This window comes from Schistocerca serialis, chromosome 1, assembly GCF_023864345.2.
Source record: "Schistocerca serialis cubense isolate TAMUIC-IGC-003099 chromosome 1, iqSchSeri2.2, whole genome shotgun sequence".
In the NCBI taxonomy this organism is placed as follows: domain Eukaryota; kingdom Metazoa; phylum Arthropoda; class Insecta; order Orthoptera; family Acrididae; genus Schistocerca; species Schistocerca serialis.
Genome location: NC_064638.1, coordinates 89,538,948 through 89,563,014, shown reverse-complemented (window position 1 = coordinate 89,563,014; position 24,067 = coordinate 89,538,948). Strand labels below are relative to the sequence as shown.

General features: G+C 45.6%; 1 protein-coding gene and 1 non-coding gene across 2 annotated transcripts in view; one reads left to right on the top strand and one right to left on the bottom strand.

The window, feature by feature from the left end:
- The window catches only part of LOC126416679 (serine protease 53-like), a 162,464-nt gene that overhangs the window by 92,106 nt on the left and 46,291 nt on the right, over window positions 1-24,067 (bottom strand). Inside the window, exons 4-7 of the mRNA XM_050084858.1 lie at window positions 18,717-18,878; window positions 14,794-14,929; window positions 5,335-5,529; window positions 226-351 (exon numbers count right to left, since the gene is read on the bottom strand). Coding sequence (XP_049940815.1) covers window positions 226-351; window positions 5,335-5,529; window positions 14,794-14,929; window positions 18,717-18,878 — 619 coding nt within the window. The remainder of the gene's footprint in view (window positions 1-225; window positions 352-5,334; window positions 5,530-14,793; window positions 14,930-18,716; window positions 18,879-24,067) is intronic.
- On the top strand, window positions 18,157-18,231 carry Trnas-cga (transfer RNA serine (anticodon CGA)). Its single transcript has one exon. It is a non-coding gene; the product is annotated as a tRNA-Ser (tRNA).

Below are 24,067 nucleotides of genomic sequence, written 5' to 3'. Positions count from 1 at the left end.
AAAAACGGAAGCAATTTTTTTCTAAGTAGAAGGTTTCGTACGATGAAATTTAGACGCTATCACCGTGAATACTATTAAGCACTATAGTGACAGAGTATTTTTTTAACAGTATGGATTAAGCCTCTCTGATTTTCTGAACTTTTGTTAGTCTTTCTTGTCTCGTTCCATATCCTTGAACACTGTCCTTCTAAATGGGGTCTACGGGAATGAATGAATGAATCTTACCGGTGAGAAGGTAACGATGAGTGAGCAGGGCAGCTGCGCATGCGTACTCGTGCCCGCGGCGCTCCTTGGTGCGCAGGTAGAGCTGCGCGTGCCACGGCGCCGTCGAGGGCCGCCCGCTGAAGCACGCTGTGGACAAAACGAGCTCAGACCGTACTCATGTCTACACGTGCAAGCAGTCAGACGTATGAAGCTGTTTCAAGCGAGGGAGAAGGGAGTTCGAGTTTTAAAGAATTCGGCGCAGGGGGGAAGAAGGGAGGAGCAGTTACTGGTACACTATACACTATCGTTCAGTATGTCGGTCGAATCAGTGACATCGAGAGACAGTGCACTATGGAATGATAGGAACAGTTTGATACCTTATTAGGTACTTGGAAATACAATCTAAAATAGAAACAGTTACGCATCACGAAGGAATTATCCGAAAGGGGCGGAAATTGGTATATGTGCTGTACATGTACAGACAAACAAATGATTACAATTTCAGAACAACTGGAAGAGTTTCACAAATTGAGCAAGTCAATAATGCGTTGGTCCATCTCTGGCCTTAGGCACGGAATTATTCGGTTTGGCACTGGCTGGCAGAATTGTTGAGGGGTGTCGCAGCAAATTCTGTCCAATTGGCGCGTTAGATCATCAAATTCAGAGCTGGTCGGAGGGCCCTGCCCATAATGCTCTAAACGTTCTCAACTGGTGACAGATCCGGCGATCTTATTGACCAAGGTAGGGTTTGGCAGGACTGCTGAAGTGTAAGCCCAGGGTGGCATGCCAGAAAGTGCAACAAAAGGGGCGTAGAACATTCTCTTCGCGCTAGTCTGCTCTGGGCAAGATTCTTCATCTCTGAAAAGTTACTGAACAGCCTACATTTATTTCCACATGCAAAATAAATTTTTACAGGTTTTTCCATCGATTTTTCCTTCCATTACTAAACTGATTATTCCTTGATACCTCAACTGTTGGGGTGCCGCAGATGACAACCTCAGGGGTCGTGCTATGAAAAGAAATCGCACCCCCCGCACCATCACTCCCTGTTGTTAGACCGTATGACGGGCGGCAGTCTGGTTGGTATCCTACCAGTCTAGCGCAGGGGTCGTAAGGATATGATATGGGCAACTAGGTATGTACAAAGACATACAGACGGAATTTTTTCCCTCGCTTATTACGCGAATTGAACCGGAAAGAATATCAATAATATTGCTAAATGTTCCTCAGCGATGCACTGTATTTGATTTGCGGAGTATTTATGTGTATATAGACAAGGAATACCACTAACCCGCCAGGGTAGCTGAGAGCGCTAACACGCTGCTTCCTGGACTCGGGTAGGCGCGCTGGCCCCGGATCGAATCCGCCCGGTGGATTAACGACGAGGGCCAGTATGCCAGCCAGCCTGGATGTGGTTTTTAGGCGGTTTTCCACGTCCCCCTAGGTGAATACCGGGCTGGTCCCCACGTTTCGCCTCAGTTACATGGTTCACAGACATTTGAACACTTTCGCACTATTCCATGGATTACACTAGTCGCAAACAGTTGGGGTACGAGAGCCGGTGTGCCGGCCAGCCTGGATTTGGTTTTTAGGCGATTTTCCACATATCCCTAGGTGAATACCAGGCTGGTCTCCACGTTCCACCTCAGTTATACGAGTCGCAGACATTTGAAACCCGTTCGCACTATTTCACGATTTACACTGGACGCAGCCAGTTGGGGTACGCTGATTCCGTCCCGGGGGGTACGGGGTGGCGGCAGGAAGGGCATCCGGCCACCCCTAGAAACTAACTTTGCCAAATCCGTTGTAAACAGGCCGACCCTGCGATCGCTGCGGGACTAAGGCGTAAGCGAAAGAAAGACAGACAAAGAATACCACTGTTTAGGGGACACTGAAACACAAGATGATGTGGAGTCGCGAAATCTCGTCATTCACATCTGGCGTATTGTCTTCTGTCTATTTTATGAAAGTAGGCAGCATATGGCTCAGATCTCATTATGAAATGCATCATGCTTCTTCCTGGGTGCAAATACTGCTGTTTCTTCCTCTCGCGAATGTCCAGGAACAATTTGTGAACGCGAAGGCCCATGTCTCTATGTCTACTCTCTTCGTTATGTACTGGTTCGCTACAACTATAATTGGATTTTATTCGTGATTTGATCCCCAATGATCTGACTAATCCTCTCAATGTGCTTTTACCGTAACCAATAGCGCGTCTTTAGTCCGGAGTGTCGTTTGATACAGCTCTGATATCTGCTCTGTGCAAGCCTCTTCATCTCTGAAAAATTATTGCAACAGCGTACATCCATTTCCACATGCAAAATAAATTCCTACAGGTTTTTCCATCCACTTTTCCTTCCATTACTAAACTGACTATTCCTTGATACTTCAACTACCATCAACCAACCCCTTATTTTAGTAAAGCTGCTCCATACATTTATTTTTTCCCCAATTCTATTCTACATCTCCTAATTCGTTATTTAATCTGCCCATCTAATTTTCTGTTTCGTACAAGGCTACACTTCATACAAATCTTTTTTTAAAACCTCTTTTCTTGCTATTGTCAGCCTGCACTTTATATCTACTATACTTCCCCCATCATTACTTACTTTACTGACCAAATGGCAAATCTCATCTACTATTTTGGTGTCTCATTTCCTGATGTAATTCCCTCAGCATCATCTGACTTAATTCAACAAAATTGCATTACCCTTGTTCTACCTTTCTAATCTTACATTTTCCTTTCAATACACTATTCGTTCGGTTCTATGCCTCTTCCAAATCCTTTGCTGTTTCTGACAGAATTATAATGTCGTTGGTAAACCTCAAAGTTTTCGTTTTCTCTCGCTGAAAAGTGACTCCCTCTCGAAATTTCTTCTTGGTTTCCTTCACTGCCTGCCCAATGTAGAAATTAAATATCACCTAGTAGAGGTTACAATCCTGTCTTACTTCCTTCTGAAACTATTGCTTGCTTCTCGTGTCCTTAGAGTCTTATAACTGCAGATTGGTTTCCGTATTATTTACACCTGCTACGTTCGGTATTTCAAAGACGCGCCAGGTTAGCCGAGATGGCTAGGCACTGCTTCCTGGACTTGGATAGGCGCGCCGGCCCCGGATCGAATCCGCCCAGCGGATTAACGACGAGGACCAGTATGCCAGCCAGCCTGGATGTGGTTTTTAGGCGGTTTTCCACATCCCCCTAGGTGAGTACCGGGCTGGTCCCCACGTTTCGCCTCAGTTACATGGTTCACAGACATTTGAACACTTTCGCACTATTCCATGGATTACACTAGTCGCAAACAGTTGGGGTACACTAATTCCTTCCCTATGGGGTACGGTGTGGGAGCAGGAAGGGCATCCGGCTTCCCCTTCAACTAACATTGCCACATCCGATTAACCATGCAGACCCTGCGTCTCTGCAGGAAAACAGGCACAAGCAAAAGAAAGAAAGACGTTTGGTATTTCAAAGAGTGTATTCCGGGGAACACTTTCATAAAATTAATGTAAATTTACAAATGATATCCAATGTGACAAAAGTAATGCGACGGCGATCTGCACATATACAGATGGCACAAGTATCGCGTACATAATGTATAAATGGCCTGTTCACTTGCGGAGCTGTCATTTTTTACTCAGGTGATTCATATAAAAAGGTGTCCGATGTGATTATGGCCGTAAGGTGGGAATTAACAGTTTTTAAACGTCAGATAGTAGTTGGAGCTAGATGCATTGGCTATTCCATTTTGGAAATCGTTAGGGAATACAATATTCCACAGTGTCAAGGGTTTGCTGAGAATACCAAATTTCAGGTATTACCTCTCACCATGGACAAAGCAGTGCCGACGGCCTTCACTTAATGACTGAGTGCAGCAGTAGTAAGTGCTAACAGACAAGCAACACTGCGTGAAATAATCGCATAAATCAATGTGGAACATACAACGAACAATTCCGTTACGACAGTACTGCAAAATCACGGATTAATGGGCTATGTCAGCACACGACCCAAGCAAGTGCCTTTGCCAACAGCACGACATCGCCTGGAGCGCCACTCCAGGGCTCGTGACCACATCGGTTGGACCCTCTAGGCGACTGGTAAACCGTGACCTGGTCAGATGAGTCCCAATTTCAGTTGGTAGGTTCGAGTTTGGCACAGACCCTACAAAGCCATGGACCAAGTTGTCAACATGGCACTGTGCAAGCTGGTGGTGGCTCCATAATGGTGTGGGCTGTATTCACGTGGAAAGCACTGGGACCGCTGGTCCAACTGCATCGATCACTGACTGGAAATGCTTAAGTTCGGCTACTTGGAGACTGTTTTCAGCCATTCAAGGACTTCATATTCCCAAGCAACGATGGACTTTTCATGGATGACGATGTGCCAGGTCACCAGGCCTCAATTGTTCGCAGTTGGTTTGAAGAACATTCTGGATAATTCGAGTGGATGATTTGGACAAGTAGATTGCCCGACATGAATTCCATCGAACATTTATGGGACATAGTCGAGAGATCAGTTTGTGTACAAAATCCTACACCAGCAACACTTTTGCAATTATGGAGGGCTATAGAGGCAGCATGGTAGGAGACGAGGTACTGGGAGAAGTGAAGTTGTGAGGTCGGGGCGTGAGTCGTGCTTGAGTAGCTCAGTTGGTAGAGCACTTGCCCGCGAAAGGCAAAGGTCTCGAGTTCCAGTCTCGGTCCAGCACACAGTTGTAATCTGCCAGAAAGTTTCAGCATGGTACAGTATTTCTGCAGTGGACTTCCAAAGACATGAGTCCACGTCAGGTCGAGTTGCTGCACTGCGACTGGCAAAAGAAGATCGGACACGATATTAAGAGGTATGCCATGACTTTTGCCACCTCGGTGTAAATGTAAGACTGCCTTTGATCGGTGTACCTCCAGAGATAAGCCGTGTGATCAGTTTTGCCTCGCGTGTTTCTGCATTTCTCCGGAAGCTAAAGTGATCTTCTTCGAGGGTCGCTTCTGACACACGACCTTGGGGAAGATCACTTTAGCTTCCGGAGAAACGTAGGAACGCGCGAGGCACAACTTATCTTCGAAGGATAGATTTCTAAAACCGCTAAGAGAGCGGCATAGCGCAGGCGCCCGGCGCTGACGCTAGAGGCAACTCACAGGAGAGCAGCAGGCGGCGCAGCAGCGGCAGTGGGCTGTCGACGTCGCTGAAGACGTGCTGTCCGGCGACGCAGCGGCCGGGCTGGTCCCAGTCGCGGTGCGCCGTGCCCACGCTGGCCACGCCCTCCAGCAGCCAGCAGCCGTCGGCGGCGCGCCACACCAGGCCGCTGCCCCTCGCGTGCTGGCACACCGGCTCTGCAACCAGCGGTATTCGCCTCACTCACCCACGCTTTATTCTCGAATTAGAAACATACAAATTTACAGTAGCCATACACATCAGTAAATACGTACATATATACCGGGTGTTACAAAAAGGTACGGCCAAACTTTCAGGAAACATTCCTCACACACAAACAAAGAAAATATGTTATGTGGACATGTGTCCGGAAACGCTTACTTTCCATGTTAGAGCTCATTTTATTACTTCTCTTCAAATCACAATCATGGAATGGAAACACACAGCAACAGAGCGTACCAGCGTGACTTCAAACACTTTGTTACAGGAAATGTTCAAAATGTCCTCCGTTAGCGAGGATACATGCATCCACCCTCCGTCGCATGGAATCCCGGATGCGCTGATGCAGCCCTGGAGAATGGCGTATTGTATCACAGCCGTCCACAATACGAGCACGAAGAGTCTCCACATTTGGTACCGAGGTTGCGTAGACAAGAGCTTTCAAATGCCCCCATAAATGAAAGTCAAGAGGGTTGAGGTCAGGAGAGCGTGGAGGCCATGGAATTGGTCCGCCTCTACCAATCCATCGGTCATCGAATCTGTTGTTGAGAAGCGTACGAACACTTCGACTGAAATGTGCAGGAGCTCCATTGTGCATGAACCACATTTTGTGTCGTACTTGTAAAGGCACATGTTTTAGCAGCACAGGTAGAGTATCCCGTATGAAATCGTGATAACGTGCTCCATTGAGCGTAGATGGAAGAACATGGGGTCCAATCATGACGTCACCAACAATGCCTGCCCAAACGTTCACAGGAAATCTGTGTTGATGGCGTGATTGCACAATTGCGTGCGGATTCTCGTCAGCCCACACATGTTGATTGTGAAAATTTACAATTTGATCACGTTGGAATGAAGCCTCATCCGTAAAGAGAGAATTTGCACTGAAATGAGGATTGACACATTGTTGGATGAACTATTCGCAGAAGTGTACCCGTGAAGGACAGTCAGCTGCTGATAGTGCCTGCACACGCTGTACATGGTACGGAAACAACTGGTTCTCCCGTAGCACTCTCCATACAGTGACGTGGTCAGCGTTACCTTGTACAGCAGCAACTTCTCTCACGCTGACATTAGGGTTATCGGTAACTGCACGAAGAATTGCCTCGTCCATTGCAGGTGTCTTCGTCGTTCTAGGTCTTCCCCAGTCGCGAGTCATAGGCTGGAATGTTCCGTGCTCCCTGAGACGCCGATCAATTGCTTCGAACGTCTTCCTGTCGGGACACCTTCGTTCTGGAAATCTGTCTCGATACAAACGTACCGCGCCACGGCTATTGCCCCGTGCTAATCCATACAAAAAATGGGCATCTGCCAACTCCGCATTTGTAAACATTGCACTGACTGCAAAACCACGTTCGTTATTAACACTAACCTGTTGATCCTACGTACTGAAGTGCTTGATGCTAGTACTGTAGAGCAATGAGTCGCATGTCAACACAAGCAGCGAAGTCAACATTACCTTCCTTCAATTTGGCCAAATGGCGGTGAATCGAGGAAGTACAGTACGTACTGACGAAACTAAAATGAGCTCTAACATGGAAATTAAGCGTTTCCGGACCCATGTCCACATAACATCTTTTCTTTATTTGTGTGTGAGGAATGTTTCCTGAAAGTTTGGCCATACCTTTTTGTAACACCCTGTATATACAAATTGTATTTATATTACTTGTGCCCAGTACTATGCAACGTCCAAGGCACTTGGAGTGGCTTGCAGAAGATCAATCTTCGTGCAGGGTGTAGGGCACCAAAGGCACTGGAGCATGTGGCTAGTTCTTGTCCACAACCGCCGGCCGGTGTGGCCGTGCGGTTCTAGGCGCTTCAGTCTGGAACTACGTGACCGCTACGGTCGCAGGTTCGAATCCTGCCTCGGGCATGGATGTGTGTGATGTCCTTAGGTTAGTTAGGTTTAAGTAGTTCTAAGTTCTAGGGGACTGATGACCGTAGATGTTAAGTCCCATAGTGCTCAGAGCCATTTTTGTCCACAACCACAGGACGTATCTTCTGTTATGAAGCCCCATCTCTCCAGGTTGTCTCTGGATCGTCCAACTCCTGATCGTAATTTGTTTAATGATTTCCACACCAGCCAGCTCTAGTTGTGTCCAGGTGGTAGTTCTTCAGCTTCTGGCGTCTGCAGGTGAGGCGTCGACTGCTTCCGTAACTCCAGCCTTGCCTTCTCCGGTGAAATGGTGAGCTTCTCGGATGTTCTCAGGAAGCTCTTTCGCGATCTCAGCCGTTGCTGTGGTGGATTATGTCCGTGCAGTGGATGGGCACTGTCCTGTTCCACTTTCAATCTCTCCTTATTGTCAGCCACTATTCTGCGTACCCATGGTGGCGCTATTCCAGCCAGGCAGTAGAGCTTATCAGTTGAGATAGTCTTAAGCAACCTGTGATCAACCTGCAGGTTTCGTTGAGAGCAATGTCTACTTGTCTGGCATGAGATGACCTGTATCAGACTGGAGAAGCATATTCAGCAGTAGGAAAGCACAGTGCCATTCCACAACAGCGAATAGTTTGTGGATGTGATCCCCACAATGTCCCCACTAGTTTGCGAATTAGGTTGTTTTGAGCTGAGATTTTCATTTTAGTGTTCTTGCAGTGAGTTTTGAATGTCAGAGTTCTGTCGAGAGTGACTCCCAAGTATTTAGGTGCGTGATGATGCTGGAGTTGGATGTCTGACCATGCAATATGTAGCTCACGATTTTCTTCCCTGTTCCTTAAAGGCACACACTTGTGTCTTTGAAGGGTTTGGTCTGAGTTGGTTCCGATTGCAGTAGCTTGACAGTGTTATAAGTGCTGTTGTCAGGTTTCTTTCCACTCTTTCAAAGCATGAGCTCTGCTTAGCAAGGGCTAGGTAATCTGCATATAAGAACCTCCTTGTGCCTGGGGTCAATGGCTGGTCATTGGAATAAATGTTGAAGAGAAGAGGGGCGCACACATAGTTCACTCCCAGCCTGTCGAAGCCTGGACCCAACACTTTAAAAAAGCAGCAAAATTTACCGGGTTATTGCACATCAACTGAACAATTTGCCGTTAAAGTCTGACACAGTGGCGTAGAGGGAGGAAGCAGGGCTGGGAAGGGGGCTACATGCATGTGATGCTAGGGATGTGGAAGGGGAAACTGTGTTAAGTTGTGTACTTATGGTTAGTCACTTTTTGTTTTCCTTTATTGTATTTCAATTTCCCATCAGGGCGGGCTGGCAGCAGCATATGCGCTGCTCTTCAGCCGAAAGACATAGAACAAACAATAGAAGACATCGAACAAACAATAGAAAACATTTAAAAACAACAAAGGAGAAAACATGGTGAACATAGATGTAAAAAAGGGGGAACATCGTGGAAGACAATAGACAAAAAAGGGGCGACTGTAAAATGGAAATAAAAACCGTAAAAAAGTAGCGCACACAAAAAAACCACACACTGGGACAATTAAAAGAACACAACGCGCAGTATGACTGGAGCATAAAAGTATCGACAGATGGCGTAGCACATAACAAACACTGACACTAACACTAGGTACAAGGCCAGCGCAGAATTAAAATCACACCTTTCGACGCACAGGAGAAACAGCAGTAAACACAGCACTGACGTGGCACACTGACAATGATCAAAACGGAGGATCTGCCAGGCGCAAGGAGATGAGGGAGAACGGAACAAGGGAGGGAGGGGAAGAGAGGGGGGAGATGGGCGGGGGCATGCCGAAGAGGGCCAGGTAGGGAGGGACATGGGAGGGAAAGAGGCAAGGATGGGTTGCAGGGTCTCAGGGGGGGTGGGGGGAGGAGGAAAATCCGCTCTGGGAGAAGGTGGAGAGAGGAAAAAGGGGACGCTGGGGAGGGGGGGGGGGGGAACAAGGCCAGGTTATAGTTGGAAGGAACGGTATATGTCACGGCGAAGTTCATCATCTGGGAGGGGGGAGGGGGTTAGTCACTATGTGAAGATGTATACATATGGTTAGCAAGGTCTCAGACAAGTCGAGACTTATTCTTCAGGGAAGTCATTGTCCTGCATGGGCTGTTCTTATTTTAGAAATAAATCCTTCATTTCATAATTTTTCGCTGTTAACTAATTTCGCAGCCATGGGCATTTTCAAGCTGCTGGCTCTTGTTAGATAATAGTGACACCATGTACAGAACTTTCATGTTTTACTCATGCCATCTTCATTTCCAACGTCGGAGTAAATGGAAAGGGCAGCCATTAGACTGGAGTACTGCCAGTTAGCGAATTCGGTTAACTAGCAAGTACATCGAAGCTGCTCACTAGTGTGCTCCCTCCGGCTGTCTACAGTTCTCTCATAGGAGACGACGAGGATAAAGTTGAGGCTGTTATCTGAGGAATGAAGCAGACAGACGTTGACATTGTTGAAAGGATACAGTGTCACCTGTCACATATCTATTTGGTTCTTCGCCCCTTCAGAATACGATTTTATTCGATGTACGAGGGCTATCCACAAAGTACTTTACGTTTTGGAATTAAAAATAAATAAAGTATTGGAATTTTTTATTATATACAGATGAAAGCCACACTTAAATACTACTTTTCTACATAGTTGCCTTTTAAATTAAGGCACTTATCGTAGCGATGGACGAGGTTGGAAATTCCTTCGTCGTAAAATTCGGCCGCCTGCGCCTTCAACCACGTGGTTACCTCTCTTGGGAAAGAAAAGGTGTGACTCTTGTGGATTTCCTGGAAAGAGGCACTACAATAAACTCTCAAAGGTATTGCCAAACTCTGCACAACCTCAGAAGAGCAATACAAAACAAGCGCAGGGGAAAGTTGGACTCAAAGATCTTGCTGATTCACGACAACGCCCGCGCCCACACGGCAAATGCCACTCGTGAAGTTCTCGAATCTTTTAAGTGGGAGTTGTTTCCTCATTCGCCGTACAGTCCCGACCAGGGACCGAGCGACTTCCACTTATTCCCAGCAATGAAGAAGTGGTTGGCTATGCAGCGTGTTGATGGCGACCCACAGCCTCAAGAAGAGGTAACCACGTGGTTGAAGGCGCAGGCGGCCGAATTTTACGACGAAGGAATTTCCAAGCTCGCCCATCGCTACGATAAGTGCCTCAATTTAAATGGCAACTATGTATAAAAGTAGTATTTAAGTGTGGCTTTCATCTGTATATAATTAAAAAAATTTCCAATACTTTATTTATTTTTAATCCCAAAACGTAATGTACTTTGTGGATAGCCCTCGTATTTATCCAATACACAGTTACCGGTAGCCCAAGTATGAAAGAACGGCAATTTTTTTTTTCTGTATGTGCACTTTCTAGTACAGTAGATCTGTTTGTCCATATTCGTAATGTTCTATGTTTTGTTTTGAATGGATGATGTGTGACTCTGTCGTCCGCATGGAAGAGACAGGTAGAGTCACTAGTTATCTTTGAGTAGCCCCTTGCCTGCCAGTAGTAAAACGAAAGAAATTTGAAAGTGGTGAATGGAATGTTGTGTTAATTTTATGTTGAGAATATTTAAGTATTCTGTGTGCAGTTTTCGATTAAATCAAGCACTTCCACCTGGTGAGTGAACTGCGGCACAGGCTTTGTCTCAGGACGCTGTACAGACAAAGGAGAAAAGAAATCCTTGACCAAATTTGAAGCAGTAATCATTTCTTACTTAAATCATTTTGAGCAGTTAAAATTTCTTGCTTCGAAGGAGAACAGAAATACTTCACTAAATTTTACTCTGTAATAATTTTTTTATTTAAATCATTTTTGTTAGTTAAATTTCTTTCTGCAAAGGAGAATAGAAGTGCTTGACTAAATTGGGACAGTAATTTCCTACTTAAATAATTTTGGTTGGTTAAAATAGCTTGTTGAAATGGTAAGGAAAAAGGGTCTGCCTACACCACACACGTGGTGAAGGCACAACGGGCTAACACCCATGCCTGTAGCGTGAATAGAAATACTTCGTGTGGCAATGATAATTTAATTTAGTAATGTTTCGTGTGAAGTTCTTTTGAGTTTTGGTACTCCGAGAGAGAATAAAGGTGAGTTATTAGAAAATAATTGCACATATGCATGTTAGTTTGGCTCTATGCTTTATGAAGTGCGGTTTGATCATCATCATTTAACTATAGCAACTAACTTTCAAGCCCATGGGGAAGTTAACAGCCAAACAGTACCACATCAAGATATTCGAAAATCACGTATCACAAATCAACATAAGCAATACCCAATAATGTAATCCCACTATCAACCGATACGTTAAGGTTATTTGAACTTTATAAGTGGCCCTGCTGTCAGAACCAAATGTATCTTTTCCAGCACACATAGAACACGCGAAATTATGCGATGTGAAATAAGCAAATAAATGGATTACGAAACTCTTGCCTAAAAATCGCGACTGAAATAAATGAAATTAATCATCATCTAAAGTTAATTTAAGTAGCGGCAAAGCCTTTGTCCAACCGCCAGTGAAGCGCTAATAGAAGTGGCCAGTACTTAAGGATTCCAGCGGAAAAAGCAGAATGGCATAAAGTGCCGTTTTATCAGACCACCCACTCTACGACCAGTGGTGGGGGATGTAACCACTAGCAGCAGATGAACACCAACCGCGTTTCTGTGGTGTGTTGGCCTGACTCTCGCCCTCTCACTGACCGAAAAACTCTCTGATTTCCATGTACTAAGTTGGGTTGGTAATACAAACCCCCATCTCTGTGAGTTCTTACCTAACTGATTGTATTTTCAAAAACTCTAATGTTGGACTTCACTCACACAGACATTTATAGGGAATAGTGGGACTAATGCAAGCTTTTCAAAGCTGAGTACACAAACAAAACAGCTCCTCCTTTTGCAGAGGCTACCTGTAGCTGAGGCATAATGAAATAACAAACAAACTAAGCACAGACAGCTTGTCAAGGCGCCATGCGCGCTTAACATTCAGGTATCCCGTTTCAGAGCCTCCTGTGTTTCAGAAGACGGCTGCAGGAAAACTACAAGACTTACAAAAGACATTAACACATATCAGTGGACTGCGTATCTCTCTTTTGATTCATAATGAGCGGCATGCTGTAGTTACAGTACGGGCCAGACGTCTTAGAACATGTAGACAAATTATCAACGCTGTATTGTTGCACGGAAATAGTATGTACCTCCAGATAGGTAACTTAATTAACAGATTCCCAAAACGGGCATCTGTCACACATTGCCAGACAACTCATGTCCTCAGTGTTAATAAATTACACGCAGATATTGGCGTCTGCTGCATCTTAAACGGTGCCTATATTGAGCACGTGTAATGAAAGTGAAGAACTTGAATAGATGCTCTGTCGACATGTGGGTCTATTTTCTGTAAGAAAAAAGGTCATGGGACAGCGAAATGCACATATACAGATGGAGGTACTATCTTGTACGCGAGGTATAATTGGGCATTGCTTAGCAGAGCTGTCATTTGTACTTAGGTGATTCATATGAAAGGGTTTCAGACGTGATTATGTCGCACGATGGTAATTAACAGACTTTGAACGCGGAATGGTAGTTACAGCTAAATGCATGGGACAATCAGTTTTGACAATCGTTAGGGAGTTCAGTATTCCGAGATCCATAGTGTCAAGCGTGTGCCGAGAATACCAAATTTCAGGTCTTACATCTCACCACGGACTACGCAGTGGCCGACGGCCTTCGCTCAACGGCCAGGAGCAGCAGCATTTGTGTAGAGTCGTCAGTGCTAACAGACAAGCAACACTGTGTGAATAACCGTAGAAATCAATGTGGGACGTACGACAAATGTATCCGTTAGGACTGGGCGGCGAAATTTGGTGTCAGTGGGCTACGCCGCAAACGACCGACGCGATTGCCTTTGCTAACAGCACGACATGGTCTGCAGCGCCTCTCCTCGGCTCGTGACCATGTAGGTTGGACGCTACACGACTGCCGGCCGCTGTGGCCGAGCAGTTCTAGGCGCTTCAGACCGGAACCGCGCTGCTGCTACGGTCGCAGGTTCGAACCCTGCCTCGGGCATGGATGTGTGTGGTGTTCTTAGGTCAGTTAGGTTTAAGTAGTTCTAATTCTACGACACTGATGACCTCAGATGCTAAGTCCCATAGTGCTTAGAGCCATTTGAACCATTTGAACGCTACACGACTGGTAAGATCTGATGGTAGGATTCGAATGTGGCGCAGAGCCCACGAAACCATGGGTCCAAGTTGTCAACAAGACACTGCTAGCTGGTGGTGGCTCCATAATAGTGTTGGTTGTATTCACATGGAAAGCACTAGGCCCGCTGGTCCAACTGAATCGATCATTAACTGGAAATTATTATGTTCTGCTACTTGGAGACCATTGCATCCACTCACACACTTCGAGTTCCCAAATGACGATGGTATATTTATGGGTGACGATGCACCACATTACCGGGCCACAATTGTTCGTAATTAGTTTGAAGAACGAAATTATAATTAAATCAAGACCATAAGCTGTCGACGGGCGTTGATACATCCATCTGAGCCACCAAGGGCACAGAGGACAGTGCGACTGCAGGGATTTATCCCTTGCACACTACCCGTGAGACCCACATTCCCAACTTTCACACACTGCATTCTTAGTGGCCCTGTCCATTACACTCATTACTCGCGACAGACAATCTTACCAAGTCCCGTAAGAGTTAGGGCAATGCGTGCGCATCCAGCACAGAAGGAGAAGGTCAATGGCCGGTTAGCCTTAACTATATATGAAGATGGTATCTGTTCTTTCGGACATGTCCGAAAGAACAGATACCATCGGTGACCATGCAGCTCTCTTAGAATGAAATGATAATTAAATCAAGACCCGAAGCTGTCGACAGGCGTTGATATACATGACCGAAAGAACAGATACCAACTTCACACATAGTTTAAAGAACATTCTGGATAGCAAGAACGAATGATTTGGTCACCCATATGCTCGACATTGGACATAATCGAGATGTCCGTTTGTGGACAAAACCCTGCACCGGCAACTCTTTTGCAATTATGGATGACTATAGGGGCAGAATGGCTCAGTATTTCAACGGGGGACTTCCAGTGACTTGAGTCCACGCCACGTCGAGCTGCTGCACTGAGCCGGGAAAAAGGAAGCCCGACACGATATTATGAGGTATCCCATGTCTTTTGTCACCTTAGTGTACAAGTCTTTTTTCTTCACTAATTGAGTCAAAAGTGAGTAAAAGAATCTTGGGAGGAAGAAAAGGATGAAAGGAGTAGCTTCGAGGATCATGTTGAACACACAGGAGCTACAAGTATCTCACCATCTGAGCTGTCAGCGCAGAATTTGTGTTCAGGTACCCGTGCATATATCGAGTCGCCGATGCAGTCCTCTCGGCTGGTGTGTTTTAACCTCTGCAGTTTCAGAGTGAGATTTTTGTTCGAATCTGGAGCGACCATCTGAAACAAAACAGTATTTCACTGCAGAAATCGATTTGAATTTAGAAATAAAACATGATATAAGACTTAAAATAATGAAGGAGTTATTCTGTGATTCAAGTCGTAATATCAAAGTAGACGTTTAGTAGTTGACATATTTTTTCACAGTCGCTGGAGCAATGAGGGTACTTAGCGACTGTTGAAAAAACAGCCATAGGACATATACACACAATAATTAGGCCTATATCGTTTACGTGAATTTTTTCTAGAAATAAGTAACATTTTTTATGCTTAAGAATTATGATGTTTTTGGAGAATGAAAATTTCCGCTATAAAAATCGATGTGTATTCCGCAAACTCCTCCATGAGCAACGGCGCTCAGGTTGGTGCCGTGCTGCTTGAGTTCGGGTAGGCTTTTGACACCGTCCCGCATTGCCGTTTAGTGAAAAAATACGAGCTTACCGAGTACAGGACTAGATCTGCGACAGGATTCAAGACTTCCTTGCAGATCGACGTCAACACGTCTCTCTTAACGGAATAAAATCGACAGATGTACACTCCTGGAAATTGAAATAAGAACACCGTGAATTCATTGTCCCAGGAAGGGGAAACTTTATTGACACATTCCTGGGGTCAGATACATCACATGATCACACTGACAGACCCACAGGCACATAGACACAGGCAACAGAGCATGCACAATGTCGGCACTAGTACAGTGTATATCCACCTTTCGCAGCAATGCAGGCTGCTATTCTCCCATGGAGACGATCGTAGAGATGCTGGATGTAGTCCTGTGGAACGGCTTGCCATGCCATTTCCACCTGGCGCCTCAGTTGGACCAGCGTTCGTGCTGGACGTGCAGACCGCGTGAGACGACGCTTCATCCAGTCCCAAACATGCTCAATGGGGGACAGATCCGGAGATCTTGCTGGTCAGGGTAGTTGACTTACACCTTCTAGAGCACGTTGGGTGGCACGGGATACATGCGGACGTGCATTGTCCTGTTGGAACAGCAAGTTCCCTTGCCGGTCTAGGAATGGTAGAACGATGGGTTCGATGACGGTTTGGATGTACCGTGCACTATTCAGTGTCCCCTCGACGATCACCAGTGGTGTACGGCCAGTGTAGGAGATCGCTCCCCACACCATGATGCCGGGTGTTGGCCCTGTGTGCCTCGGTCGTATGCAGTCCTGATTGTGGCGCTCACCTGCACGGCGCCAAACACGCATACGACCATCATTGGCACCAAGGCAGAAGCGACTCTCATCGCTGAAGACGACACGTCTCCATTCGTCCCTCCATTCACGCCTGTCGCGACACCACTGGAGGCGAGCTGCACGATGTTGGGGCGTGAGCGGAAGACGGCCTAACGGTGTGCGGGACCGTAGCCCAGCTTCATGGAGACGGTTGCGAATGGTCCTCGCCGATACCCCAGGAGCAACAGTGTCCCTAATTTGCTGGGAAGTGGCGGTGCGGTCCCCTACGGCACTGCGTAGGATCCTACGGTCTTGGCGTGCATCCGTGCGTCGCTGCAGTCCGGTCCCAGGTCGACGGGCACGTGCACCTTCCGCCGACCACTGGCGACAACATCGATGTACTGTGGAGACCTCACGCCCCACGTGTTGAGCAATTCGGCGGTACGTCCACCCGGCCTCCCGCATGCCCACTATACGCCCTCGCTCAAAGTCCGTCAACTGCACATACGGTTCACGTCCACGCTGTCGCGGCATGCTACCAGTGTTAAAGACTGCGATGGAGCTCCGTATGCCACGGCAAACTGGCTGACACTGACGGCGGCGGTGCACAAATGCTGCGCAGCTAGCGCCATTCGACGGCCAACACCGCGGTTCCTGGTGTGTCCGCTGTGCCGTGCGTGTGATCATTGCTTGTACAGCCCTCCCGCAGTGTCCGGAGCAAGTATGGTGGGTCTGACACACCGGTGTCAATGTGTTCTTTTTTCCATTTCCAGGAGTGTAAATGTAATTCCGGAGTCACCAAGGAAATGTAATAGAACCGTTACTGTTTACAATGTATAAAAATAATCTAGTAAAAACCGCCAGAAGCTCTTTAAATCTATTCGCAGACGGTGCTTGTTGTCTAATAAGAAAGTAGCAACGCCAGAAGACGGTGCTGATTCGCAGAATAACCTGAAGTGAACTGATGAACGGCAGGCTCTGGCAGTTGAACCTGAATGTAAATAAGTGTAACATACTGCTCATACATAGGTAAAGAATCCACTACTGTCCAGCAATACCATTGATGATAAACTGCAGGAAACAGTATGTACAGTAAAATGTGTAGGAGTAACTGTACAGAGCGACCCTAAGTGGGATGACCACATAAAACAAATAGTAGGAGAAGCAGATGTCGGACTGAGATTCATAGGAAGAATCTTAAGGAAATATAATTCATCCATGAAGGAAGTGGTTTGTAAGGCGCTTGTTCGAACGATTCTTGAGTACTGTTCATCAATATTGATTCTTACTAGATAGGACCGATAGAAGAGATAGAGAAGATCGAACGAAGAGCTACCCGTTTCGTCACGGAATCGTTTAGGCGGCGCGAGAGCGTTCCACAGATGGTCAACGAACTCCATTAGCAGACGTTACAAGACAGGAGTCGCGCACCATGGAGAGGGTTACTACATATTATTTCCTCTCACACATATCTCGAGAAATGACCATGACGAGAAAATTCGAAAAGTTAGAGCCAATACAGGTGTTTCCAGAAGGAAATTTTCACTCTCCAGCGGAGTGTGCGCTGATATGAAACTTCCTGGCAGATTAAAACTGTGTGCCGGGCCGAGACTCGAACTCGGGATCTTTGCCTTTCGCGGGCAAGTGCTCTACCAACTGAGCTACCCAAGCACGACTCACGCCCCGTCCTCACAGCTTTAATTCCGTCAGTATCTCCTCTCTTACCTTCCAAACTTCGCAGAGGCTCTCCTGCATACCTTCAGAACTCAGTTGGTAGAGCACTTGCCCGCGAAAGGCAAAGGTCTCGAGTTCGAGTCTCGGCCCGACACACAATCTGCCAGAAAGTTTCATATCAGCGCACACTCCGCTGCAGAGTGAAAATTTCATTCTGGAAACATCCCCTAGGCTGTGGCTAAGCCATGTCTCCGCAATATCCTTTATTCCACGAGTGCTAGTTCTGCAAGGTATGCAGGAGAGCTTCTGCGAAGTTTGGAAGGTAGGAGACGAGGTACTGGCGGAATTAAAGCTGTGAGGACGGGGCGTGAGTCGTGCTTGGGTAGCTCAGTTGGTAGAGCACTTGCCCGCGAAAGGCAAAGATCCCGAGTTCGAGTCTCGGCCCGGCATACAGTTTTAATCCGCAAGGAAGTTCCAATAGAGATGCTTACTGACATTCATTCTTCCCACGCATCTTTCCCGAGTGGAACAAGGGAGGAGATTAGCGTTTAACGTCCCGTCGACAGCGAGGTCATTAGAGACGGAGTACATGCTCCGATTAGGAAAGGAAATCGGCCGTGCCCTTTCAGAGGAACCATCCCGGCATTTGCCTGAAGCGTTTTTGGGAAATCACGGAAAACCTAAATCTGGATGGCCGGACGCGAGTTTGAAACGTCGTTCTCCCGAACCCGAGTCCAGTGTGCTAGCCAATGCGCCATCTCGCTCGGTTGGAACAAGGTAGGGAGGATCAGTTAGTGGTATCAGAAGTATGCGCTGCTGCACGACCCTAGGTGGCTTGCAGTGTATGATGAAGATCCGTAAATACTAGCCGTTCCTCCTTGGACACCCTGTAGACATCAGTGGAAGGTGAGAATGACACGGCGTGGCGTACATACATATGAAATGTCCCCGTGCTGCGGTTGGGCGCCGCTGTCGACGCAGATTGGTCGCACAGAGTCCGTAAGGGCCAGCGGCACCTCCAGCTCCACCACGGCCAGACTGTGCTCGTAGGCGGCGTAGACTGAAGAGTACGCGTCGTCCACCAGGACACGGGACACCTGTCAGACAAATAAGACAATTTTTGTAGTGTGGGACAAGCGAACTTATTATCTAATGGTTGACAGACTGACATAAAAAAATGAACAACCCAGAAGACATGATCAGATCTCAATGTAAATTCACTTGGTGCACATACTCACTGTTGGTGAGTATGTAAATGTTTAGAGTTGCAATTCTCCGTGATAGGTAGAATGACCACCAGAGAGCATCAGCCTTGTTCGTATATAGTTAGTTACGAGAGGTGATATGGTATAACTTATAAGGACCAAACAAATTCACTATGAAGGACGCAGAGATGGCACATGCTCATTTGAAACACAGGATGAACACCTAACAGGGTTTGAAACGGGCCTCACTGTATGTCTCCATTCATCCAGCTGGTTCAGTGTTCAGATTTGTGGAGCCTTGGGATGTGACACAGTGGCCTGGTGATGGACTGCATGGGAATGTGGTGGCAGACACGCTCATCATAAAGGTTCCGGTCGACTACATTCTCCTAAGTAAATTAGAGTATTATGGTGTCACCGGCAATGCTCCGAAATGGTTTGTCTTATCTATCTAACAGGAAACAAAGGGTGTCGTTGACAAATACCTGTGCAGTAAGCAGTCAGTCTTCATCTGACTGGGAATTAGTTACATGTGGTGTTCCTCAAGATTCCATTTTGGGTCCATTGCTTTTTCTTGTGTACATTAATGACCTCTCATCTGTTACATTGCCAGATGTTAAGTTTGTTTTGTTTGCAGATGATACAAACATTGCAATAAGTAGCAAGTCAAGTACAGATTTAGAAATAGCTGCTAATCAAATTTTCACTGACATTAATATGTGTTTTAAAGCTAATTATTTGTCATTAAACTTTGAGAAGACCCAGTATATGCAGTTCAGAACCTGTAAGACATTTCTTTCCAACATGAGTATAACATATGAAGACATGCAGATCGAAGAGGTTGACAGTGTTAAATTTCTGGGATTACAACTTGATAATAAATTTTGTTGGGAAGGGCATACCACCGAATTGCTTAAACGCCTAAACACGTCTGTGTTTGCCGTGAGAATGATGTCAGATGTAGGAGATATAAATATAAAAAACTTGCATACTTTGCTTGTATTGTATTTATTGTATGTTAACCGGGGGCCTAAAACGACGGAGAGGCTCTGTCCCAGCCGCAGCCGCAATGGTCCACAACCCCACGACGACTACGGCAGTCCACTTCACCCCTCCGCCGCCCCACACCGAACTCAGCGTTATTGTGCGGTTCGGCCCCCGATGGACCCCCCCAAGGAACGTCTCACACCAGACGAGTGTAACCCCTATGTTTGCGTGGTAGAGTAATGGTGGTGTACGCGTACGTGGAGAACTTGTTTGCACAGCAATCGCCGACATAGTGTAACTGAGGTGGAATAAGGAGAACCAGCCCGCATTCGCCGAGGCAGATGGAAAAACGCCTAAAAACCATCGACAGACTGGTCGGTTCACCGGACCTCGACACAAATGCGCCGGACGGATTCGTGCCGGGGACCAGGCGCTCCTTCCCGCCCGGAAAGCCGTGTGTTAGACCGCACGGCCAACCGGGTGGGCATACTTTGCTTACTTTCATTCTATTAAGTCGTATGGGTCTATATTCTGGGGCAACTCATCAAACCGAGCAAAAGTTTTTAGGGTTCAAAGGCGTGCGATAAGAATCATTTGTGGTGTAAATTCGAGAACATATTTTAGAAACCTGTTCAAGGAACTTTGTATTCCAACCACTGCTCCTCAGTATATTTATTCCTTAACAAAATTTGTTGCAAGTAATACTTCTCTATTTCTCAGTAGCTCAGTACACAGTATCAATACTAGGAATACGAAGAATCTACATAAAGGCCTAAAACGACTTACCTTGGTCCAAAAAGGGATCGAATATTCAGGAACACACATTTTTAATAAATTGCCAGCAACCATTAAAAACTTGGTTTTAGATAAAGCATGGTTTAAACAGAGTTTGAAAGACTTGTTGATAGGCAACTCCTTCTACTTCATAGATGAATATCTTAACAGAGACTGTTAGTCAGCTTAAGTAAAAACATCTGTTAGATTTCAGTTTTCACAACACTTGGTCACAACGCTCAAGATTTGGTATTTTGCGTATCATAAATTTATTAATAATGCATAACAATGTTTCATTCTGACAGTGTGTTAATTCTGTAAATATTAGCTGTCCCAGTTTACTGCATTGTATTAACTTATTTTCGACTATCTCCTGAGAAATGATCAGGGTAGTAAGTATTATATTCAAATGTTTTATGTTTTTATGTCATACTTTCTGACACGTTCCACACCCACGAGAATCACCTCATTTTTTGGATCTATGGAACGGAAACTGAATTTAATCTAATCTAATCTAATCACAGTCACAAGAAAGGATCGCCATATTGTGTACGAATCACATGTTAACATCCTGATATATGTGCCGATATCCAAGAACAAGTGGTAACCCACCTGCAACACACTGTCATCCTGCGCCATTGGTAGGAGATGAGTAGCAGCAGCCGGACTGGGGAACTGCCATCCGATGCCTGGGTTGTTGCTATCATCACAAGGGAAACAGCTCCGGTCCCGGAGGAGGTTCGAGTCCTCCCTCGGGCATGGGTGTGTGTGTTTGTCCTTAGGATAATTTCGGTTTAGTAGTGTGTAAGCTTAGGGACTGATGACCTTAGCAGTTAAGTCCCATAAGATTTCACACACATTTGAACATTTTTGAAACAGCTGCATTGGTAGTCGTGCTGTGACTGTGAAGTATAGGCTGCTCACGAATGACATCGCATTCTGTTCAACGATTAACTACGGTTCTGCACTACCCCAGACGACGATCGTCTGCGAGTATGGTGGCGACGAGGGCAGAAGTCCCATTCTTCCAATGATTGCAGTGTTACTACTGTCCTCACGTTGTGGGAAGCCACTCGGTATCTTCAGTTCGGGGCTGGCAGTGACTGAGGGAACTCTGGAGGTACAACGGTACGACACGGACACCCTGCGTCCTCATGAGTTACCTCACAATTGACGGTGCCACTTTTCAGCAATACGTGTCCCTACCCACTGTCTGCGAAATACTGAAAAACTCCCGTGGGCAGCGAGATCCTCAGATCTGTCCCTGATAGAACATGTGTGGAACCATCTCGGACATCAACGCCATCCTAGTGCCAGTATTCATGATATCAAGGACCAGTTACAACACTTGTAGGCCAGCTTGCCTCAGGAGAGGACACAATGACTTTATGATCCCTTCCTAACCGAATCAGTCATGAATCTAGGCCTGAGTGGCTGCAGCCTCATATTAAAAACTGGTCCCACACTGCCAAGTTCTTCGTAAATTTGACTCGATTTTGTAGTCACATACCCTTTCAATCCGTGAAGTTTCATTTTGTTTCCTCCTCCTCTGCTGGGCGCTTCACCTATTTTTGTCGGACACCTATTTTTGTCAGTGGTATGTTGTTCACGAAAAGAAACAATCTATTAATATTAAAAGTCGTAGATTTGGTTCAAATTTTAATTTCCTGCTTCTTAGAAACAATTTCGTTCCCTCGATTTTTTTAAAGACGTCTGATAGCTGGATATACATTCTTCTGAGACTATTTACAAAGAACATTTCATATTTATTATAGTTTGCAATAACGCTTGACCATTGATAAACCTCTTATAATTATTACCATTATTATTACTATTTTAGAAACACTATGAAACAAATCAAAATTTCTTTGAAAAAGAAGAAGGAATTTGTTTTGTCTCTTTTTAAACACCAAAACTTTTACATACTTTTTCCGATCGTAGCTTTTCTTTCTACAATTTGGGAAACAAATTTTTTCATGCCACTATCCTTGGCTTGGCTTGATAAACATGTTGTAAGTAGGCTGTTTAGGTTTTTATGTTGGTAACGCCACGTGCCATTCTGTATGAAAATCACTGACTGTGCTGTGTGCAGTCTGTGACTGGTTGGCATTGTTGTAATATTCGCTATTGTAGTGTTGGGCAGTTGGATGTGAACAGCGCTTAGCGTTGCGCAGTTGGAGGTGAGCCGCCAGCAGTGGTGGATGTGGGGAGAGAGGTGGCAGACTTTTGATGATCGGACGAGCTGGACCTGTGTCCGTCAGAAAAAGGAAATTTGCCAAACTGGATGTCACAAATTATACATATATATTATGACTTTTGAACACTATTAAGGTACATACATTGTTTGTTCTCTATCAAAATCTTTAATTTGCTAACTATATGCCTATCAGTAGTTAGTGCCTTCAGTAGTTTGAATCTTTTATTTAGCTAGCAGTAGTGGCGCTCGCTGTATTGCAGTAGCTTGAGTAACGAAGATTTTTGTGAGGTAAGTGATTTGTGAAAGGTATAAGTTAATGTTAGTCAGGGCCATTCTTTTGTAGGGATTTTTGAAAGTCAGACTGCGTTGCGCTAAAAATATTGTGTGTCAGTTTAGTGTTGATCAGAATAAGTAAAGAGAGAAATGTCTGAGTACGCTCAGTTTTGCTGAGCTGTTTGAAAATCAAATAACGTAACAAGTTTACCAGCACAGTAATTCATAATTTTTCTAAGGGGATGTTTCAATGTAAAAGGTGTAACTGGATTAGTCTCGACTTGGTCATTGTTGACGTGGGCTAAGTTTTAACTCGTCACAGTGCATTCTCGCAGAGAATGCCAGCGATACCGAAACTGTGATAACCAGAAAAATTAAGTGAATAATTTGCCGAGACAGTTCTTTAACCCCACCACACTCGGAAGCAAGTTATCTTCCATGAGAGGATACTTTACAGCTTAGAAGTATATCCATGGGCAATCTGTTCCACCTTACACTTAAATATCCTTCAAAACAGCAAGTATTGGTGGTGGTAAGCTACATTCCAGGAAAAACCCACGATGACACGACCTACGTCCCTTATCTATGATATCATCACCATCATCGTCATCATCATCATCATCGTCATCATCAAATGACAAGCCACACTTCTTTTCAATAATGTCAGCATGCTCCTTCCCCTCCTTGCTCCACCTCCCCACTCCTTTCCTCTCCAACCAATCACAGCGTACTGTTTTAACTACAATTGAAATGAAACAGCCAATCACGGTGTACCTGTCAAATTATGTAATCCTCACTTGAAAAATGGTGCCACGTTCAAAAAATACACAATAATTGCATATGGAAAAAA